At 37.8% G+C, this 17353-nt stretch overlaps 1 protein-coding gene across 4 annotated transcripts in view; it reads right to left on the reverse strand.

The window, feature by feature from the left end:
- The window catches only part of mon2 (MON2 homolog, regulator of endosome-to-Golgi trafficking), a 448157-nt gene extending 431130 nt beyond the window's left edge, over positions 1-17027 (reverse strand). For 2 of the 4 annotated variants that reach the window (XM_024282090.2, XM_024282093.2), the window contains exons 1-3: positions 16079-17026; positions 2971-3034; positions 694-821 (exon numbers count right to left, since the gene is read on the reverse strand). In XM_024282090.2, the coding sequence (XP_024137858.1) occupies positions 694-821; positions 2971-3034; positions 16079-16186 (300 nt within the window). In that variant the 5' untranslated portion in view covers positions 16187-17026. Of the gene's footprint in view, positions 1-693; positions 822-2970; positions 3035-16078 lie in introns of all 4 variants that reach the window. The other 2 variants (XM_024282092.2, XM_024282091.2) reach the window with 2 other exon arrangements.
- Positions 17028-17353: the final 326 nt, after the last annotated feature.

Genomic DNA, 17353 nt, shown 5'->3' on the forward strand with positions numbered 1-17353 from the left:
TCTACATTGGACGGGCGATGTTTTCAGGCCGGTGAACCCCGCCTTCACCTAACAGCAGCTGGACTGACACCATCAACCCTGTGACCCTGTAAGGATTCAGCTTGTTCTGAAGAGGAATGCATGGACATACTTTTGCAAGAACGACTAATTTAACAGTAAATGTAATAGCTGTTTAAATACTAGTGTCACTGTTGGTTCAGCATCTTAAACAGCTGTTGATAACACCCTGAAGGCAAAAAGCAAAATACACTTTCTTACATTTGACCAAACAACTGATTGAGACATTTTTTTCTGATTGGAAGTAGACAGTAAACAGCGTTCCCTCGCTCCATCTTTTTCTGTCTCACTGTTTTGCTGATTTTTTAAAAGCAATTTAGCTTTTTGCATCCTGATTGGCCCAGGACCCTCCCAATCAGTCTCCTCTTAGCTATGTCTCCTATACAGAATGAGTTCAGTTTTCCAAATCTACGTAAATCTTTAATCACAAGCAGATCCTTGTTTCCATTCTAAAATACTGGACCTATTTTCTATGATGACTTGAACTTTAAACAAGAAGGAAAAAAGTGCATACATGTTAATTACATGTGTGGTGAAGGGTGTTACAGCCTTAAAACATCTAATGTGCAGTTATTTTTAGAGCTTAGCCCCGTACACCAAAGACTTCATACAAAGTGGACCAACAGTCGTCCTCACCTCAGACACAACCTCATGAGACATGAGTCTCTGAATGGCAGCCAGACACAACTGTGTGATCTTTGGCTCTTTGGTGCCGCAGCCCATTAGGAAAGGCTGCACAACTTCTGAGCTGTTCTCCTTCAGTCCTTCAGTGAAAAAAACAAATACAGATCAATCAAACTTCTCATTCTTAATCATTTCACACAACACAAACAGTGCAGAACAAAACCCACATGAAGCAACTATCAATGCAAATGTCATTTTCTGTAGTTTGTTGGCTTTTCATGAATTTTCAAGCTAAAACCTTTCGATGAGTTGAGAACATCTTGGTTTGAAGATTACAACTCAAACACACTCGATTCAAGACAGTAATACTATACTTTAGTATGCACAAAAATGTGGTTACCGGTACATCATTCTACAAACTGTTGTCAACTGTTCAATTCAATTAGATTTTTCTCTTATCCTCATTAGAAATTGGAATATTTCTTTTTTAATTTTTTATCCCAATTATCCCATCATTTAAAACTTGCAGCAACCACATTTCTAGACGTTTGTGAAAAGCAGTTAAAATGTTTTAAAGAGACTAGTTTTTAAGCATCTGCTTGGCGTCTGAGGGTTTAACCAACAGGACTTGTCTTAATAAATGACTCACAAAGACAACAGTGTAAAAAAAAAAAAAAACTAACTGTAGCTAAACTGCAGGCCAGGGAAATCTGAGCATCTAAAAATAAAATTCCCAGTTACGCTTTTTTCCATTAGTTTAGTCTGTGGTTTTGTGAGGTCTGGGGAGACTTCCACACAATGGCAGCTTAAAGCTTAAACTGACTTCATTTAGCAAGTGAATTTCCTATAGATGCTACAAAGTGTGATTAAAGTTTAAAACTGATATATGTGATATTTCTACAAAAGCACGTCACTCACAGTCTGTTTTTTACTATTATTATTTTTGTTAAACCCCAGTCAATCTTTTAAACATTAGTGAACAAAAGTGAGTGTGTTTTACGTTTTAGAGCTCTTTAATCGCCACGGTAGAAGGAAATGAAAAACGAAGGCACAACGACGAGCAAGAATTTTCATTAGAAGTCCCGTTTTAGAGAGAATGTCGCCATAATTACCTTTCAGTCCCAATCAAATACATCACATTGCATTCAATGCATATTAAAAAATAAGAAATTGTTGTGTGAATGTATTTTTTTGTTTTTCCAGGTCTATTTCATGATTTAGTTTAAAACAACTGAAAAGCAAAAATTGATTATTCAGAACAGTTTGAAATTACTTTGATTTTTGTTCACTTTAACTTTGTGCACGTGACCATTGTGAGTTCTCTTTTTAATATATGAGTATTTCCACATATGTATTTGTGTTGGCCTGGTTATAAACTCCAGAATTCAATAGCTATGTCTGAATTTCCCTCTGTACTTCCTAACCCCTAAAACACTATATAATGCAGGACTATGTAGTCCCCTGGATTGTAACCTAATTTGGACACATTGTCACTACATTTATTTTTAAAGCCAAATGCATCGTATCCTGAAGTAAAAACCAAATAAATATAAACATTTTATGAAGAATTTTAATGCATGGTGTGATCATTAAAAGAAAAAAACAAGTTAAATACTTTTAAACACTAAAACTAAACTCATCAGCCTTGTGGTTGTTGCTACCAATGAAAAATGTACAACTCAGTTTTACCTCAAATCTGTGCCAAGTTGGTTCTGATCCTGTTTAAAACTGCAGATTTTGGTACTTTGTGGCTCATGTAAGAACAAATGGGGCTGCGCACCATGCACTTTACAGAGAGCTTCAGTCAAAATGCTAAAGACTGTTACAGAATAAAGCTTTCCCACACAAATTGCAGGTTTTTGCCAAATTTAAACTTCCGCCGGAACATCTGTTTACTTCATCCGAACAGTTGCAGAACGTTCATTTTAAGCAGATCAACCAAACAGTCTAATATTCAATTAGCTTAAGATGCTTATACTGCACAGTTTGTATAGTTACAGGCTAATGGTTTGCAGCTCCTGTATAATTTTGTGTGAGAATGCAGAGCTGAGGCGCCTGAGGATCTACGGCACAGAAATGAACGCTCTCATGGGGGCTGTTTATTTTTGCATCCACACAATCATTTGCCTGGAATAGCAAACCTATGTGACAAACAGATAACCAAGAATGTGGCTACTCTGCGCATTGCTAACCGATGATGGAAGACCTGATGAAAGGAAGAGCATTATTACACACAGCACTGTCTCCTATAGGAAACACCTCTTTAATATGAAAGTCTGTGCGACTCACCTGCCAGAACATCTGTATTCCTGGCTGCAATGGTCTTAATCTTCACAATCCCAGACTCAGCAGCCTAAAAAAAAGGAGAAGAGACTTTAATTTTCTATTTGTGCTGACATTTATCAAAAAGCAGGGCCTAAATTAATGATGGCTACGAGAGGAAAATACTTGTCTGCGAATGCAGCAAAACAAACTTCACAGAAAAGTGCTTTGAGAGACTGGTTATGGAAATAAAAAAGAAGAGAAAGCTTTTTAGATTGTGGATGAGCAACGAGAAAACAGAAGTTTACAAAAACGTCACAAAAACGTAACCTCTATACACTTCTTGTAGCTCATCTGTTTATAATCTAAAAAAATAAAAAGAAGATCAACCCCAAAAACTTCCTGTAATCAAGAGCATTACTCCTCTTCATTTGTTCACTTCTGCAACAAATTTAGGATCTCCTTTTTATGGTTGCTACAATTTTCTCAAATGAACGACCACAAGGTTTACAACATCCTTCAAGATTCAATAAAGTGTTGGCATGGTTGGACAGTTTCTCTAACAGAGATGTCTGCAGAAGGGTCCGGAAAATTCCTCTTGGAAGAAGTGTATCACATCTGTCCCTGTTTATTTTATAAAAGCAGCAAATAAATCTTTTAGTAGAACTAATAAATCAACAAAAAGAGACCGGTTACAAGGTCAAGAGGAACAAAGAAGAAAAGTTAGAGTGAACCCAAACAAAAAATGCATTTGTCTGGAACTCAATGTCACCACATCACCTAATTCTACAGTTGATGCTAGTGTTAAGCTACGAACGCAGGTTCTTGAACGTGTGTTTATCCCATAGTGTTCACACTGGTCGAACAGGGATGGGCTTCTTCCTTTTCTTTTTTTTATTGTTTATGGGAACATGTCCGCTTTCAAGCTTTTAAAAGGTTGGTACTTTCCTGAATTAAATGATAGATCATCCATTCGTCACTACCAAATCCAAGTCGCCGACAGGTTTAAGTTTGACCTCGTCTAACATTCAACGCACGTTCAATGGCCATGTGCTTTGTCCAAGAGCCTGAACGGCTGCAAAAACTTGCACGGCTGCATGAACGCGAGTGGAGCAGCTCTACTCCGAGCTCTCTCCGGGTGACCGAGCTTCTCACCCTAAATCTAAGGGAGCACCCAGACACCCTAAGGAGGAAGCTCATTTCGGCCGCTTGTAGTTAGGACCTCAATCTTTCGGTCACGACCCCGAGTTCATGACCATAGATGAGTACTGGAACAAAGATTGACCCGTGAATTGACAGCTTTGCTTTCTGGCTAAGCTCTGTCTTCACCACAACAGACTGGTGCAGCAACCGCAGAAACAGTGGATGCCAAATAACCGTCACAATTTAACTGTAGAAATATCTACAGATTTCAGGGTTTAATACATGTAAACCCATCAGTGCTTCCTGGGTTCATTCTAAATAAGAAGGTGAGCCTAAGTTCAGCGAGAGCCCTGATTTTATCAGTACGAGATCAGTAAACAAGCATCTGCAAAAAAAAAAAAAAAAAAAAAAAAATGCCCAAGCTATAACCCCACACAGCTCCAAAAACTATTCATCTTTATTCATTTCTTCCTTAACGAACAAGATTTTACTACCCAAACAGGCTAATAACAGAAAGTCTGGCATTATTGCTGAGTTGTGTCTTCATCATCTGTTTTGTTGAGTAGGAATGTTTGCAGAGCTTTTGAAACTCAAACTTTGTTTGTTACAACACATTCACATAAAAAACGAGAAATGCTAAAAACATGGTAATACAACTAAAATGATTTTGGTCTTTTGATTTTAACTCTCGTTATGAAAGTACATACACAAAAATAACTAACTGCATCCTTAAACTTGAATGTTTGCTTTTACCAGAGTTGAACTGTAAATGCAATTATGTTGGGGGAACTTCTACATTATTTATGACACAAAAAGCATCATAAACTGAAATGAAAGCATAAATGTTTTCACATTAACTTCTAGTGCATCCTAAGGTGTATTTTCTATTGTTTATCTATTAGTTATTTATATCTAACATTAAAGTAATAGAGAAGAAAGAGCAAAATGATGAGATAAAAAACTGCATTTATGTTCCTTCTTAGTGTCACACCTTGTTCATTTAGAATGACTCATTTGGAGAAAATTGAGAAAAAAAAGGCAATTTCAAAATAAATGGATGTGTAAAATGTTTTATTACAAACTTAAAAAATCTGAGATTAGTTTATGTGCTGATGTCAACAGAGACACAAAAAAGAAGACTTGCAAGGATTTTACACTTTCAGTTCTTCTTGCTGATGTGGGGACGCTCAAAGAGGAACTAACAGAAATCAGAGGCAGCAGTGAAGCTCATGTAAGGTCGACGTCTGTAGAAGAATATCGTGAGTCTAAGGGTGTATTCAGACTAGAAAAGTCTGTTGGTCTGGACTGAGTCCGGTTAATTTGGTTCAGATAGAGTCTTGAACCTGCTCCTTGGTCTGTATTCAGACTCCCTTCAACCGGACATTTCTGTAACAAACCAAAGCTTGTAAACAAAACTATGTGACTAACGATATCTTCACTCATTGGCCAGGAATTACGAGGGCGGGGCAAAGCAAAGAGAGGGAATAATGGTAGTCCTAAGCTTTGCAATCCTTGTTGGGATAGTTCACTGATTCAAGCTTTATATTTAGCTGACCAATTTTGAGTGTCTGTATCAAAGTCAGGTACATTTTTTGCTGCCTTGATATGGCAGCAGCATGCTGCAAGGCGGTTACTGAGGAGGGGACAGCTAAGAAGGTACGCCGATAATGCGACCAACTTTTAATGAGTTGCGGTGTCTCATCGTTGAGCCGCTACAATGTTTACATTACAAAAAGACTGGATACGGTGGCCATTTTGGTTCAGTTGTCCTGCTCCAATCACTGATTCTACTCAGACAGAGCAAACCAGGGCTCAGCCCAATTGCAAATGAATCGAGATCATTTGGAATGATGGGTCAAAGAATGACTCCTAGTCCTAGACCAGGATCTGCTTGGGTGTTTTCAGACTGAAAATGTGCTTCGGATTATCAGGGGAAACAAAATCTGGTTCCCTTTAAACAAACCAAATGTGTCCAGTCTGAATACAACATCACTCACACATTTCCCAAGCTCACTAAACATGATGTAAAAAGATCTTAGTTAATCGGATTTCAGACCAAAATCCTTCCCTCGTTCTGCTTTTGGTTATGACTTTCACCTCTAATGCTTTCTTTGATTTCACAGGTTGAATTCACAGTTAACTGAGAACTGCAGCCATGACAGCACATGTAATGTTTTTTTGGCCATGCTGGATTCCCTGATTTATATTCTTTTGAGTGTTGTGCTATGACTGATTCAAATGAAAAGGAGGAAAAACAAAGGAGTCTTTCAGTGAACCATCAGAAACCACTGACTGTGTGATGCAATGTCACAGCTGGGTTGTGAAATGGGAAGGAAGCGGAATAAAAACTAGTCTGGAAATGAGGTTAGACACTCTCGCCACATTCTACAGTTTGTGCTGTTTGATGGTAAATAATAATAATAAATACTATCTTTTACAATTCAAAAATAACTACTTGGATGAGAGATCTGGACTCAATAACAGCTCTATCAATGAGAGCATTGGAGACATCAAAGTTGGGCTCTGATACCTGAGGGAAGGATCAAGACCTGGAAACTTGGATGGCGATGAATCAGAATTGAAGGCAGATGTTTGAGACCCTCGGCTGGTGAACAGATACCAGCTGTGAGATCAGAGTTAGACATTTATGGCCCGCTGTGACTGTGATGCCGCTCATTGTGAGGCTTCAAATCCATGGCTGGGTAAACGGCAGGAGGAACAAAAAGGAACTGAAGGCATCATTCAAGCCATTTCACTTTAATTATGCTGTTACTAAGAGGAAAGGCCTTAGTCGCCACTGGCCTTATGGATGGATATCGGGGAGGAAAAATGGGCAAACCTGTAAAGGGCACGTAGGTGGCCTGCAGGACATTTTAGGATTTTAGACCAGTTAGTGAGGACAGAATCTGAATAGGATCTACTTTTTCTGCTCGTTTTCTTATGATAATGTCTTCTATTATCGCGAGAAAACAAACTCCGTTTTGACGTGATAATGAGATAAAGAATATGCTGTAGAGTCCATTACTCTCTTTACCGCAATGAGATGCCAAGACATAATCTGTTTTAAGTTCTTTATTTTGAGGTTACTGTAGGCTGTAGCCAACACTGTATAGCTTACACCAACAATTCTCAACAACGGCAAAAGAAATGCTTCTCAAAGGTTGTTTTTGATTTCAACTCCTTAATTCCGTCTTATACACCAGTTCCCTTCCGTCTCTGCCTAGAGCTCCAGAACCAAAACAGCTACCCTGCCATACTCAGCCTGCCACAATGCTTTTTTTCATTTTTCTACAATCCACAGCAAAACGCAGATAATGTCAGACCCTGGAAGAATTTCTTGATTAATTCAATCGTGGTCTAACTCAGGCGGCGGTTGTTGCTGATGCTGTCGGTCATAAACAACGTCCAAATCACTCCACGTCATTTGAGGAGAAGGTTGGCGTGGCCACAGCTGCACAGGCGGCAGGAGATCAGTGATCCTGCGGTTGTTGTCAATTTCATCAGTTAGCAGGGATCAGGCCCTCTACATGGTTACAGAATGATGCATGAGAGGTTCAGACTGGAAGAACTGCTTGTCACTCAGGACTTGGTCTTTTGCTATGAGAAAAAACATTTTTTATCTTGTGATAAGGAGATAGTAGATTTCGCTATCACGAGATAATGGGCAAAAAAAAGTATGGTAGGCCATTTTCGGCTTCTGCAAGTGTGCCCATAGAGCCAAACTTTTCATGCACATTTTTATCTATGGGTATGCTGCATGTGACAGGTTATACCAAACACTAATTTAACACATAAGGGTGAAGTAGGTGCAAAAGACGCACATTGTACAGATTTTTCAACCTCTTCTGAACCTTTTGCCTGCACCCTGACAGTTATAAATTAAAAAATTAAACAATTAGAGTGTAGTTTGTGTGGGCCTACTACAGACACTTGTGTATTGAGTGCACACCCTGTGCGTGCAGCATTTGGGTGCTGTCAGTAAAGGGCCAGTACACGCACCTTTACTAGCGAGTAGAGTGCAACATAAGGATTGCATTTATCCATACGTCATAAGTGTGTGTAACTCACAATGCCCTTGCAAATACTTCTACATTTCATTTTTAAGAGGATTTCCTTTGAGTTGACCGCACACAGCTAAAGGGAACTGCAAGGTACACCTGCGCTCCCCTTTAGATGCAAGGCACAAAAATTAATGATTAGTTTGCCCACTTCTGTGAATTAAAGGGAACTTTGTTCATAAGTCACTTCCAGATCCGAGTCCCTGATTGGTCAAAGATTAGTCTGATTTAACTTTCAACACACGTTCAGTAGTTGTTGCCCGTTTTCTACATAGAGCCTGAAAATGGTCATAAAAACTTACAACCAGACCCTCCAAAAGTTCAAATCAGACAACTCAAAATATTGTTGGACCTCTACATGGTCAATCCCCATATGGGTACATGTGACTAATACAGACGGGTCCATAGAAACAAAAGCCTCACAAAAAACAACTAAAGATAGGATTTTAAGTACACAGTGAGAAGTTTCAGTGACTAGGAGCAGAACTCCATTAAACAGCTTTTATATAAGTAAACTCGTTACTTTTTCTTTTTCTTTTTTACTTTTCTTTTTACTTTTAGTTTGCTCTGAACCCAGCTTCATTATTTTTTTAATTTTAAGAGCTCAAGTTCACCAACTTTCAGTCAAATTAAATCCATTCCATGCATACGTCCCTGAACTCTAACCCAGCTGTGATCTGTTTATGAAGCAAACAGAATCTGACCCGACGTTCAGACTGTTTGTAGGTGCAGATCCAAACCTCCCAACTATTTTTCCTATAATTATATCACAATGAAACACAGCAGTCACATTCCAGGGAAAAAAATACAAAAAAGCTGCAGTGAATTTCCTCTTAGTGACACAGACTATCTCGACAAAAGTAGGTTGTGATATCAAAGTGCAGCAGATTTTAAGAAATCCTTGAAACATTTTTTAAAGAATAACTAATTTCTACATGCAAATAAAGAAAACCAACTGTTGTGTTTGTGAGGAGAACCTGGTTTACTGCTTTTTAACTTTCACAAAAACACAACAGAAACAAAATATGCGGCAAAACTATTATGACACATCTACATCTGTAACAGGTTCCAAGGAAGCAAAAGCTCGAGAAAATGACACTAGAAAGTTTACTCAAAACTGCATTAAAACTTGTAGAATAACACTGCTGTGGGAAGACAGTTGAACAAAAAGAAAAAATGATAACTGGTGAGAAGCAGAATGGTACAATAAATCAACCATCAAGCATGAGAGTAAACCGCTTGGACTGCAATCGTTGATAAGAAAAATTATATTCATGTCATTTTTTTGAAAATTAAAGCTAAAAATTTCCAATTGGGATTACCCTTCCAGCTACTTGATAATTAAAGATGGAAAAACCCCAAACTGTGAATGACTTGAGGTGTGTTAAAGTATTGATAAAAGGACAGTATATTTCGGTTTATGGCTTACTATTTCCTACACACTGATTTTGAATCCGTTGAGATGCTGTTGTTGATGAATGTATGGCTTCTCAACCTCAAAGAAAGTAACATTTGTTTGGAATAGAAAAAAGTCTAAACTGCCTCCTGTTATTTATCAGACCTCATTGACTACTATACAGTCTGATGGAGTAGATGCAAATGAAGATTTAGAAGGTTTTTATATGAACTCCAGTTGAAAATGTCATTTCTGGATCATTGCTAACTGCTTCCTTACCCAAAGTCCCACTCCGGTCTTCTTTTGATCTATTGTAAAAGCGTTCCCAGTGGTCTTCTAACTATAAATATGGCATTTTTGACGTTTTCAAGGATGTAGATTCAGTAGAATGGCAGCACCTGATTAGAAATTCACCTCCGAGTTGTGCCTGGAACTGTTTGTACAGAGTAAGCCCACCCATCTTCCCGTCATCTACTTGTTAACACACTCTCCCACTGGTTTACAGTTCCTCACACTGTCAAGCTAACATTAGCAGTGCAATAAAAATGGAAAATAATATGAAACCTATCTAGCTGTACAGTTTTGAGTCAGAACCCAGCTCAGATGAAGAAAACATAGTTGTACATGGATCTATAGCCTCTTTTCCATTGAGTGGTCCAGTCCAGTATGGTCCGGTAAGGAGTAGTACCGTTCGTTCCAGTTAATTCTAACAAGCATTTTCACTAAGTTAAGCCTCACCGCCACTGAGCAGTTTGTTTTCACGGTGCATGGGTGGTGTAAGACTGTATCACCCTGTATCGCCAAGGATGTTAAGGAATGTTTATAGTTCTATCACAGACCAGGCCTTGCTGTTGTTTGCAGGCATTTTCAGTATAGACTCGTGACCAAAAGAATACACAGGAAACCACAAAAACCTGAATGCTTACAAACGATGGAAACATTAGCTTAAATGAGCACTATATTGGCGCTTTCTAATAATCAATGAGTGGCTACAGCGGCTTCGCCCCAACCGTTCCATTCCACTTGTCAATGGACCTAAAACCGATAGGGCCCCCCATGAGGTACAGGTCAGTACTGTTTAATGGGTCCATTTTACAATGGTAACAATCAAAATACCAGACTTGACCGCTCAGTAGAAACAAGGTTTTTGTCTACAATAGGATGCATCAGAATGGAGCAGGGCAACGAGGTTTTAGCTTCTACATCAAAGCTACAAGCTTTTTCCAACGGTATTTTTTTGTCTGCTACTAATTCACCACAATTTGAATTTAAAAAGAAAATATTCAGAGCCCATTTTGAGCCTAATTTTCTTCATCATTAAAAAATGAGAGTTGTAAATGTAAAAAACAAACACCAAAAACATTATTTTCATTGAAGTGGCTCTCTAATGCTTGTTTTCAACACTATGAGGCACAGCTTTGGAGTTCATTGATGTTCTTAAGGTCACTGCAATAATATTCAGTAGAAATTCTGAGTTGATGTGAGTCATTAGCTTACCTTTCCTGATAAATATACCAAGCCTTTTGCCTTCACTACCTTCATTTCCTGTCGAGTTTATGGTCTCTGAAGCTGCAAAGCTAAGCACGTTATGGGGCCAGAAGCAACTCAAGGATTTATTTATGTTTTATATTGTAAATAGAAAGTCACCATGGAAAGTGAGTCAACTGCTGTCTAAAGCAAAGAATTAATGAGAAAACAACGGGTCGCCCCCGACTTGTTTGATGAAAATGTACGTTTGTGAAACTGAAGTGTTTGGACTTTTGCATTTATTCTGACTAAAGGTCATTTCTAAGAAAACTTAAAGGTGAAGCCAAAGCAGAGGCAAATGCTAAACAAAATGCTGATATATAAGCTGAGCTGAGCGACTCTTATAAAAGATGCACCTGATAATGGAAGAAAGGCGCTGAGTGCTCTTAACATTCACATGGATTGCAAGTTATATTATTAGCAAACTGTAGTGGGGAGACATGATAAGGGTTCCACCTGCCATACAAACATGGCAATAGATTGTGAGCCGCTGTACATTTGAAAATGTGGTTAATGGAATTCAGATTAAAGACAAAGAAGGAAGGTCTGAACATGAGTGTGAGGTGTATTTGGGGAAACTCAAAAAATTAAATCCTGACACTGGATCACAGTTTAGCAGATGGTTCACACAGATGTAGGAGGTTCAATAACTAATGGGTCTGGTAATAGATACCATTATGTGCAAGCTATAGGTCTTTACAATGAGTCACAAATGTATCATCATATCAGTCTGTACAATTCAAGTATCACAAAAGACAGTGTAAACTGTGATATATGGCTATCTTAAATGTTTACACATGCTAAGACAATATTATGGAACCTTTCGCAAATTAAATAGAGTGGTTTATGCATTTGACGAATTTATGTTAGATGGACACCCCCCAATTTGAAGTATAATTTGAGTTATGTTGACTTTTATTTAAATAAAACTGTTTTAGTGAAATGGAAATAATGTATTAGTTGGGTATGGCTTTCCTTTTTGTTCATTTATCACATGTTATATCATCATCACAATATTGATCTCTAATATTGTGAGGTCTCTTCATATTGTGTAGCCCTAGCAAGCTTTCACTAATGATTATTCTATTGCAAGGTTCCTTTTACTAAAGACAAAAAGAGACTTACAGCAGTTAAAAAAATTTCTAGCAGACTATTAAAAAGGTATCCGAATTCAATCCAAATCCAAACGTCTTCTCCCTACCCCTCCAACTGTTGGGTTAGGGTCATACGAAATAGCTTTTTTAAGGGCTAGCCCTCTGCCGTGAGGGTGTTCCGTGTCGTACTGTGCCGTGAAGGAAAAGAGCTTTTCTTCTCGTGGGTGTGCTCTGATGCATGATAATATTTTTGTTTTAAAATGACCTTTTTAAAGTTATAAAACCACTCTTGTGTATTTCTGATTGCTAGCAGCTCCGCGCTAACTTAGCTAACCAGCGACTATTGATGACTTCATAGAATAGGAGTAATGTCCGAATCTGAAGACACAATTTTTCCATAACTCTCCATTTGGGGGACTAAATGCAGAGGTAGGGAGAAGCCGTAGGGGGAGAATTCGACCTAACATTTGGTGTACGTATTAGGTGTTTGGTATTAAATACAGATCTTTTCAAAATGTATAAAAGAAAAAACGCATTAAATAAGAGATACTAGCCTCAAATATACTGCACCAGGATGGTTGCATGTACACTTTTAAGAGAGGTTGAAGCATGCCTTTCAAAAGTCGCCTACCTATATATCTGTAGAACTACACTTTCTAAACAACCATAGTAGTGCAGTACAGGTGTTTTAAAACAGGAAAGACCTGATGCCAAATGCTGATAGATAAAAAACAAAAAAGCAGAAACGTACCGGTAGGTCTCTGTCATGCGTTTAAACGGGATAAAGGAAACCTTGATTCCAAATGTGACCAGGGATTTTTGTTGGTTATAAGAACGCCACCTATCTTGTTTATCATCCTGACATAAGAATGTTCAGAAACACAGAAATGGTAAAGTCGAATGAGGGAGAAAAACCAAACGATGCAGAAAACAAAGAAAGCAAAGAGAGTCCGACAGAAACGTTCAGGCGTCAATAACAAGATATAAAACTCCATAAAGTGACACATATGGTGGGAAAAGCCAAAGAGAGACGAGTGCTGAATCTGCCAGCAGGAGGGATCTTACCAGAGGGAGGAGAAAACCTACTTATTTACCAGATTTTGTAACTGCCAGCACTGACACAGATGAGACTCACACGACCGTGGATAACTGCTAAAGAGCATTATGCGGAGCCCCACATGCATTTAGGGAAGCTATGGAGTCAGATAAGTCAAAGAACTGGATTCAAGTCAAGGATGAGGAGATCCAGTCATTAAAAGAAAACAACGTTACTCTGTCAAAGAGCAGAGAAACAGCGAGGGGAAAGTGGGTTTATTCAACTGGTCTGAAACTTCAAACTGAGGAACTTTGAAGAAAACGAGCAGAAGAAAACCACAATCACATTGAAATTTACAGATTTTTGCCTTGCTTGAATTTTTTTAAACTATGTGAGGTGTTAGGAAATGTTATTTTCCCAACAGTGATGTAATGTTTGTCTCATTATGAGATAGGTGCAGGTTTGGAGGTCACATTAATGTTCAGAGAAGAAAAACTGGAATAGTGAGCCGATTTCCTGAAAAGGCCATAAACTTTTTTTTTTTTGTGGTTCCTAATAAATATGTCGAAAGCCTCCATCATTCTTGTTGGCGAAGCTGTAAAGCTAGACAGAGAAGACACAAGCTAGTTACTTTAAGATTTTACACTTTTGCTGCTTTTACAGTCATTATATTATTCAAATCAAGTCAATTTTACAAAAAAAAAACTTCAAACTAATTTAAAAGATGTGTATTATTGTACCTCCTCAAATGTTTGTTTTTTGTCCAATTTTCACCAATAACATACATGAAAACATGCAAAAGTCTCAGTAAAAGTGTAGAAATAACCTCAGAGATAAATATATATTAGGGGGTGTAACAAATAATCGATGAATTGATTTCTATTCCTATGATCCAACCAGACTGATCTGTCTGAGGCAAGTTTTAATCGAATCAACCCAAATAATATATCATATTAAAATGAGATAAATCAATAATCAATACACCATTTGGATTGAGACATGGTAGGTTTATTTTACTATAACACCAATAAAATAAAAACTATTAAATGCCATAACAGTGGACGACACACATGTGATGGCGGCAAAAATGATAAGTCCATTATTACAGTTCACTTTGAATTTTGCAAAGTCATGTGACCACACAGTGTGATAGAATGTTCTAATAATTTGTATTATTTTGATGTGGCAAAACAACAGTGGAGTGAACTTTATGAGACTAAAATGTGCGTGGATGTCATTAATTCATGTTTGTTTGTATATATCTAATTTACACTTGATTATCTAGCAAGAAATACAAGGAATCAGGAAAACTTCACCTGCACTGTTCAGTAGCAGTTATTTATCTGAGTCATACTGGTGGAAGTTTTGGCTAAATATGTCCAGGATCGATTTTAGATCAATAAATCCAGAACCACAAATTATATGAATTAAATTGCTAAACCCCTAATGCATTCCTCTAACAACTGCTAGCTAAAACAAGAGAAAAATATAAGAAAAAATATTTAAAAGCCTTATAATAAAATAAAAAATATATATATATTTTTTTAAGCGAGATTCAAATAAAAATGTAACCTGCATTAGATTTTTAAGTTTATTTTATTCTATTTTATTGTTATGGAAGTACTTGTATCAACGTTGGAACAGTTTGAGAATGCATGTTTCATAGCTACAAACTAAGACAAAAAAGTATCACTTTTTAAGTGAAATTAAAATTAAAAAATCAACCTTTCTACATCCCTGTTGACCTGACGATGTCTTGTTTGGTCAACACTACCTCCAGAATGCATATATTTTATATCCAAAGCAAAACTTTGGAGTTAAAAGCACATTGTTTTGTGTTGCACAACATTGGTTACTAGCTGCACTGAGATGATCCTGTTTGGCACAGGGCAGCTTAATTTAAAAAAGAAGGTATTTGAGATTCTGTCAAATGAAAAGAAATAAAAAATTTAAAAAAAGAAATTTTGAGAAATGCTAGGTTCTTTTTGAATTTTTGCTTTTATTCGTGCCGAAAGAAATACACATAATTCTTTTTTATTATTAAAAAAAGAAGGTCATGAATGCAAATCTAAATTTCTTAAAGGTTTAAGTAAGACTATGCGGCTCCTTCTAGGTTTTGATCAGCAGAAAACGAGCCCAAATGGCTCTTTTACTGTTAAAGGTTACCGACCCCTGGTCTAACTCGTGTGATCAGCAACATTTAACACAAAAACAGCCATTTCTTCCCGTTTCTTCATGACCAAAACCCAACAACAGCCATAAATACACTATGGCCATTTAGCCATTAATTTATGCCAAAAATAGGTTTAAATACTTATAAAAATAAAATCATAACAATGTTTTTATTTTTCTACAAATACTAACTTTGAATTGTTTTATTTTTGACAGCAGCTCATCCAAGGTCCTTTCAAAATAAAACACTTCCTGTGTCAAATGAAGTCCTCCTGCTGCAACAGATGTACTTGAATTAAATATGCAAAAATGCAATCATTGTATTTCCCATGATAGGGATGGGGGGACAGTACTTTGAATCTTTTACCATAATTTTTCTAGTTGTCTGACATGTTATAAATCTAAACATAAACGACAAATCTTGATGGACGAAAAGAAATTAAGCAGAACTACGATGTTTTCAAACTGTATGTGTGTTTTTAAGCCAGAGAGCCGGATGTGGCTCTGGAGCCTCAGGTTGGTCAAACTTTTAATTAAATGCGGATGGACACTAGAGGACTCGCCGCCCACAACAGATCATGGCCCAGCGGTTGTTGGGGGAACGAGTCCACCAACAAATACCAGCATGGAGACAACAAAAATAAAAGACCACTCAGGTAGGTGCTGCGCACGAGCGGGACACCTGCAGAAGCTAACTAGCTTGGCTCACCTCTTTGACAGGAGGGAATTTCTTCTTACACTCCATGGAGAGCGACCGCAGGTCCGTCTGCACGTTCTCCAGCAATTTCTTCACCGCTTCTGGGCTGCTGGTCGACATCTTTGAAGGCGTCTTGGACCGAAAAATCGTAGACTTTTAGACGTCGAGGAATGCGGGAGCGCACGCGCTGCCCCCCTCGCGCGTTAACCACGGCGGAATATAATCCGTTTCTACTCTATTCGCCTCCTTTGGAGAAGAAAATAAAAACGCTGCCGTCCATCGAAACAGTATCCCGCTCCTCCTCTGCTCCCAACGCAGGACAGCAGCGATGACGCCGGCATATGTTTACCCGCTTCACAGCCTACTAGCATCGGCTTTGCGGAGCAGCATTGTCACGCACAGTTTTTAAAAAGTAAAACTGGACAAAAGTCGGAGGTGGAAGCTAAAATTGAGCTGTATGCTCTCAGCGACCGTGTCAGCGCTTTCTTTCCCACAATGCATTGGTGGACAGTGACACGTCACTAGGACTTCCGTAAACAGTGACGGGCACAGAAGGGGATTGCAGCGGCCCCTGCTGGCAGGTCCGGGTATTTAACTTTTTGCAAGAATGGCCTGATTTGGTGAGGTGAAGATCTGAGGGTCTGCATCCTTTATATAGAACAGAATTAGATCTTTTTTTTTTTTTTAATTAAAATCTCAATCAATTTCTGATTTGACAACCAGAAAAAGAAAGGTCTGTCCGGAAGAAAAAAATAACTTTTGTCAACATGAAATCTAACTTCAAATGACATGATTCATAATATTCAACATTAATATTAAAAGAACACAAATTCTATCAGAATTTGGCCCTTCAGACTCTAAAGGGCAAGTAACAGGCTGTTCCCTCTGGTTTACTACGGCCTATAACGTAAAATAGCAGATCACAATCAAGAAATCATATGCAGAGTTTTTAGAAAGTATGCATATTTTTGGCCTGTGGTCCAGACTTTGGACATGCCTGATCTAACGTAAACCAAAGATAAAGTTGTGATGTGATTTCTGGTCTTTTTTGAAAGGTGGCAAACAATATAGCCAATAAAATATTTAGTTAATTTACCCAAGACTACTTTAGAAATACACATTACAACTTGAAATATTATTCATATTATTTTTGGCATCAGTAAATGACCCAGATATGTCAATTTAAACAAAAAAATGAACTGTTTTACTTGTGTATTAACTTGTTTTACAGCTTTAATTGCAAGATTAAAGAAACAAATATATAATTATCTTGTCATTAAGGAATTT

Source organism: Oryzias melastigma, linkage group LG6 (assembly GCF_002922805.2).
Source record: "Oryzias melastigma strain HK-1 linkage group LG6, ASM292280v2, whole genome shotgun sequence".
Lineage (NCBI taxonomy): Eukaryota > Metazoa > Chordata > Actinopteri > Beloniformes > Adrianichthyidae > Oryzias > Oryzias melastigma.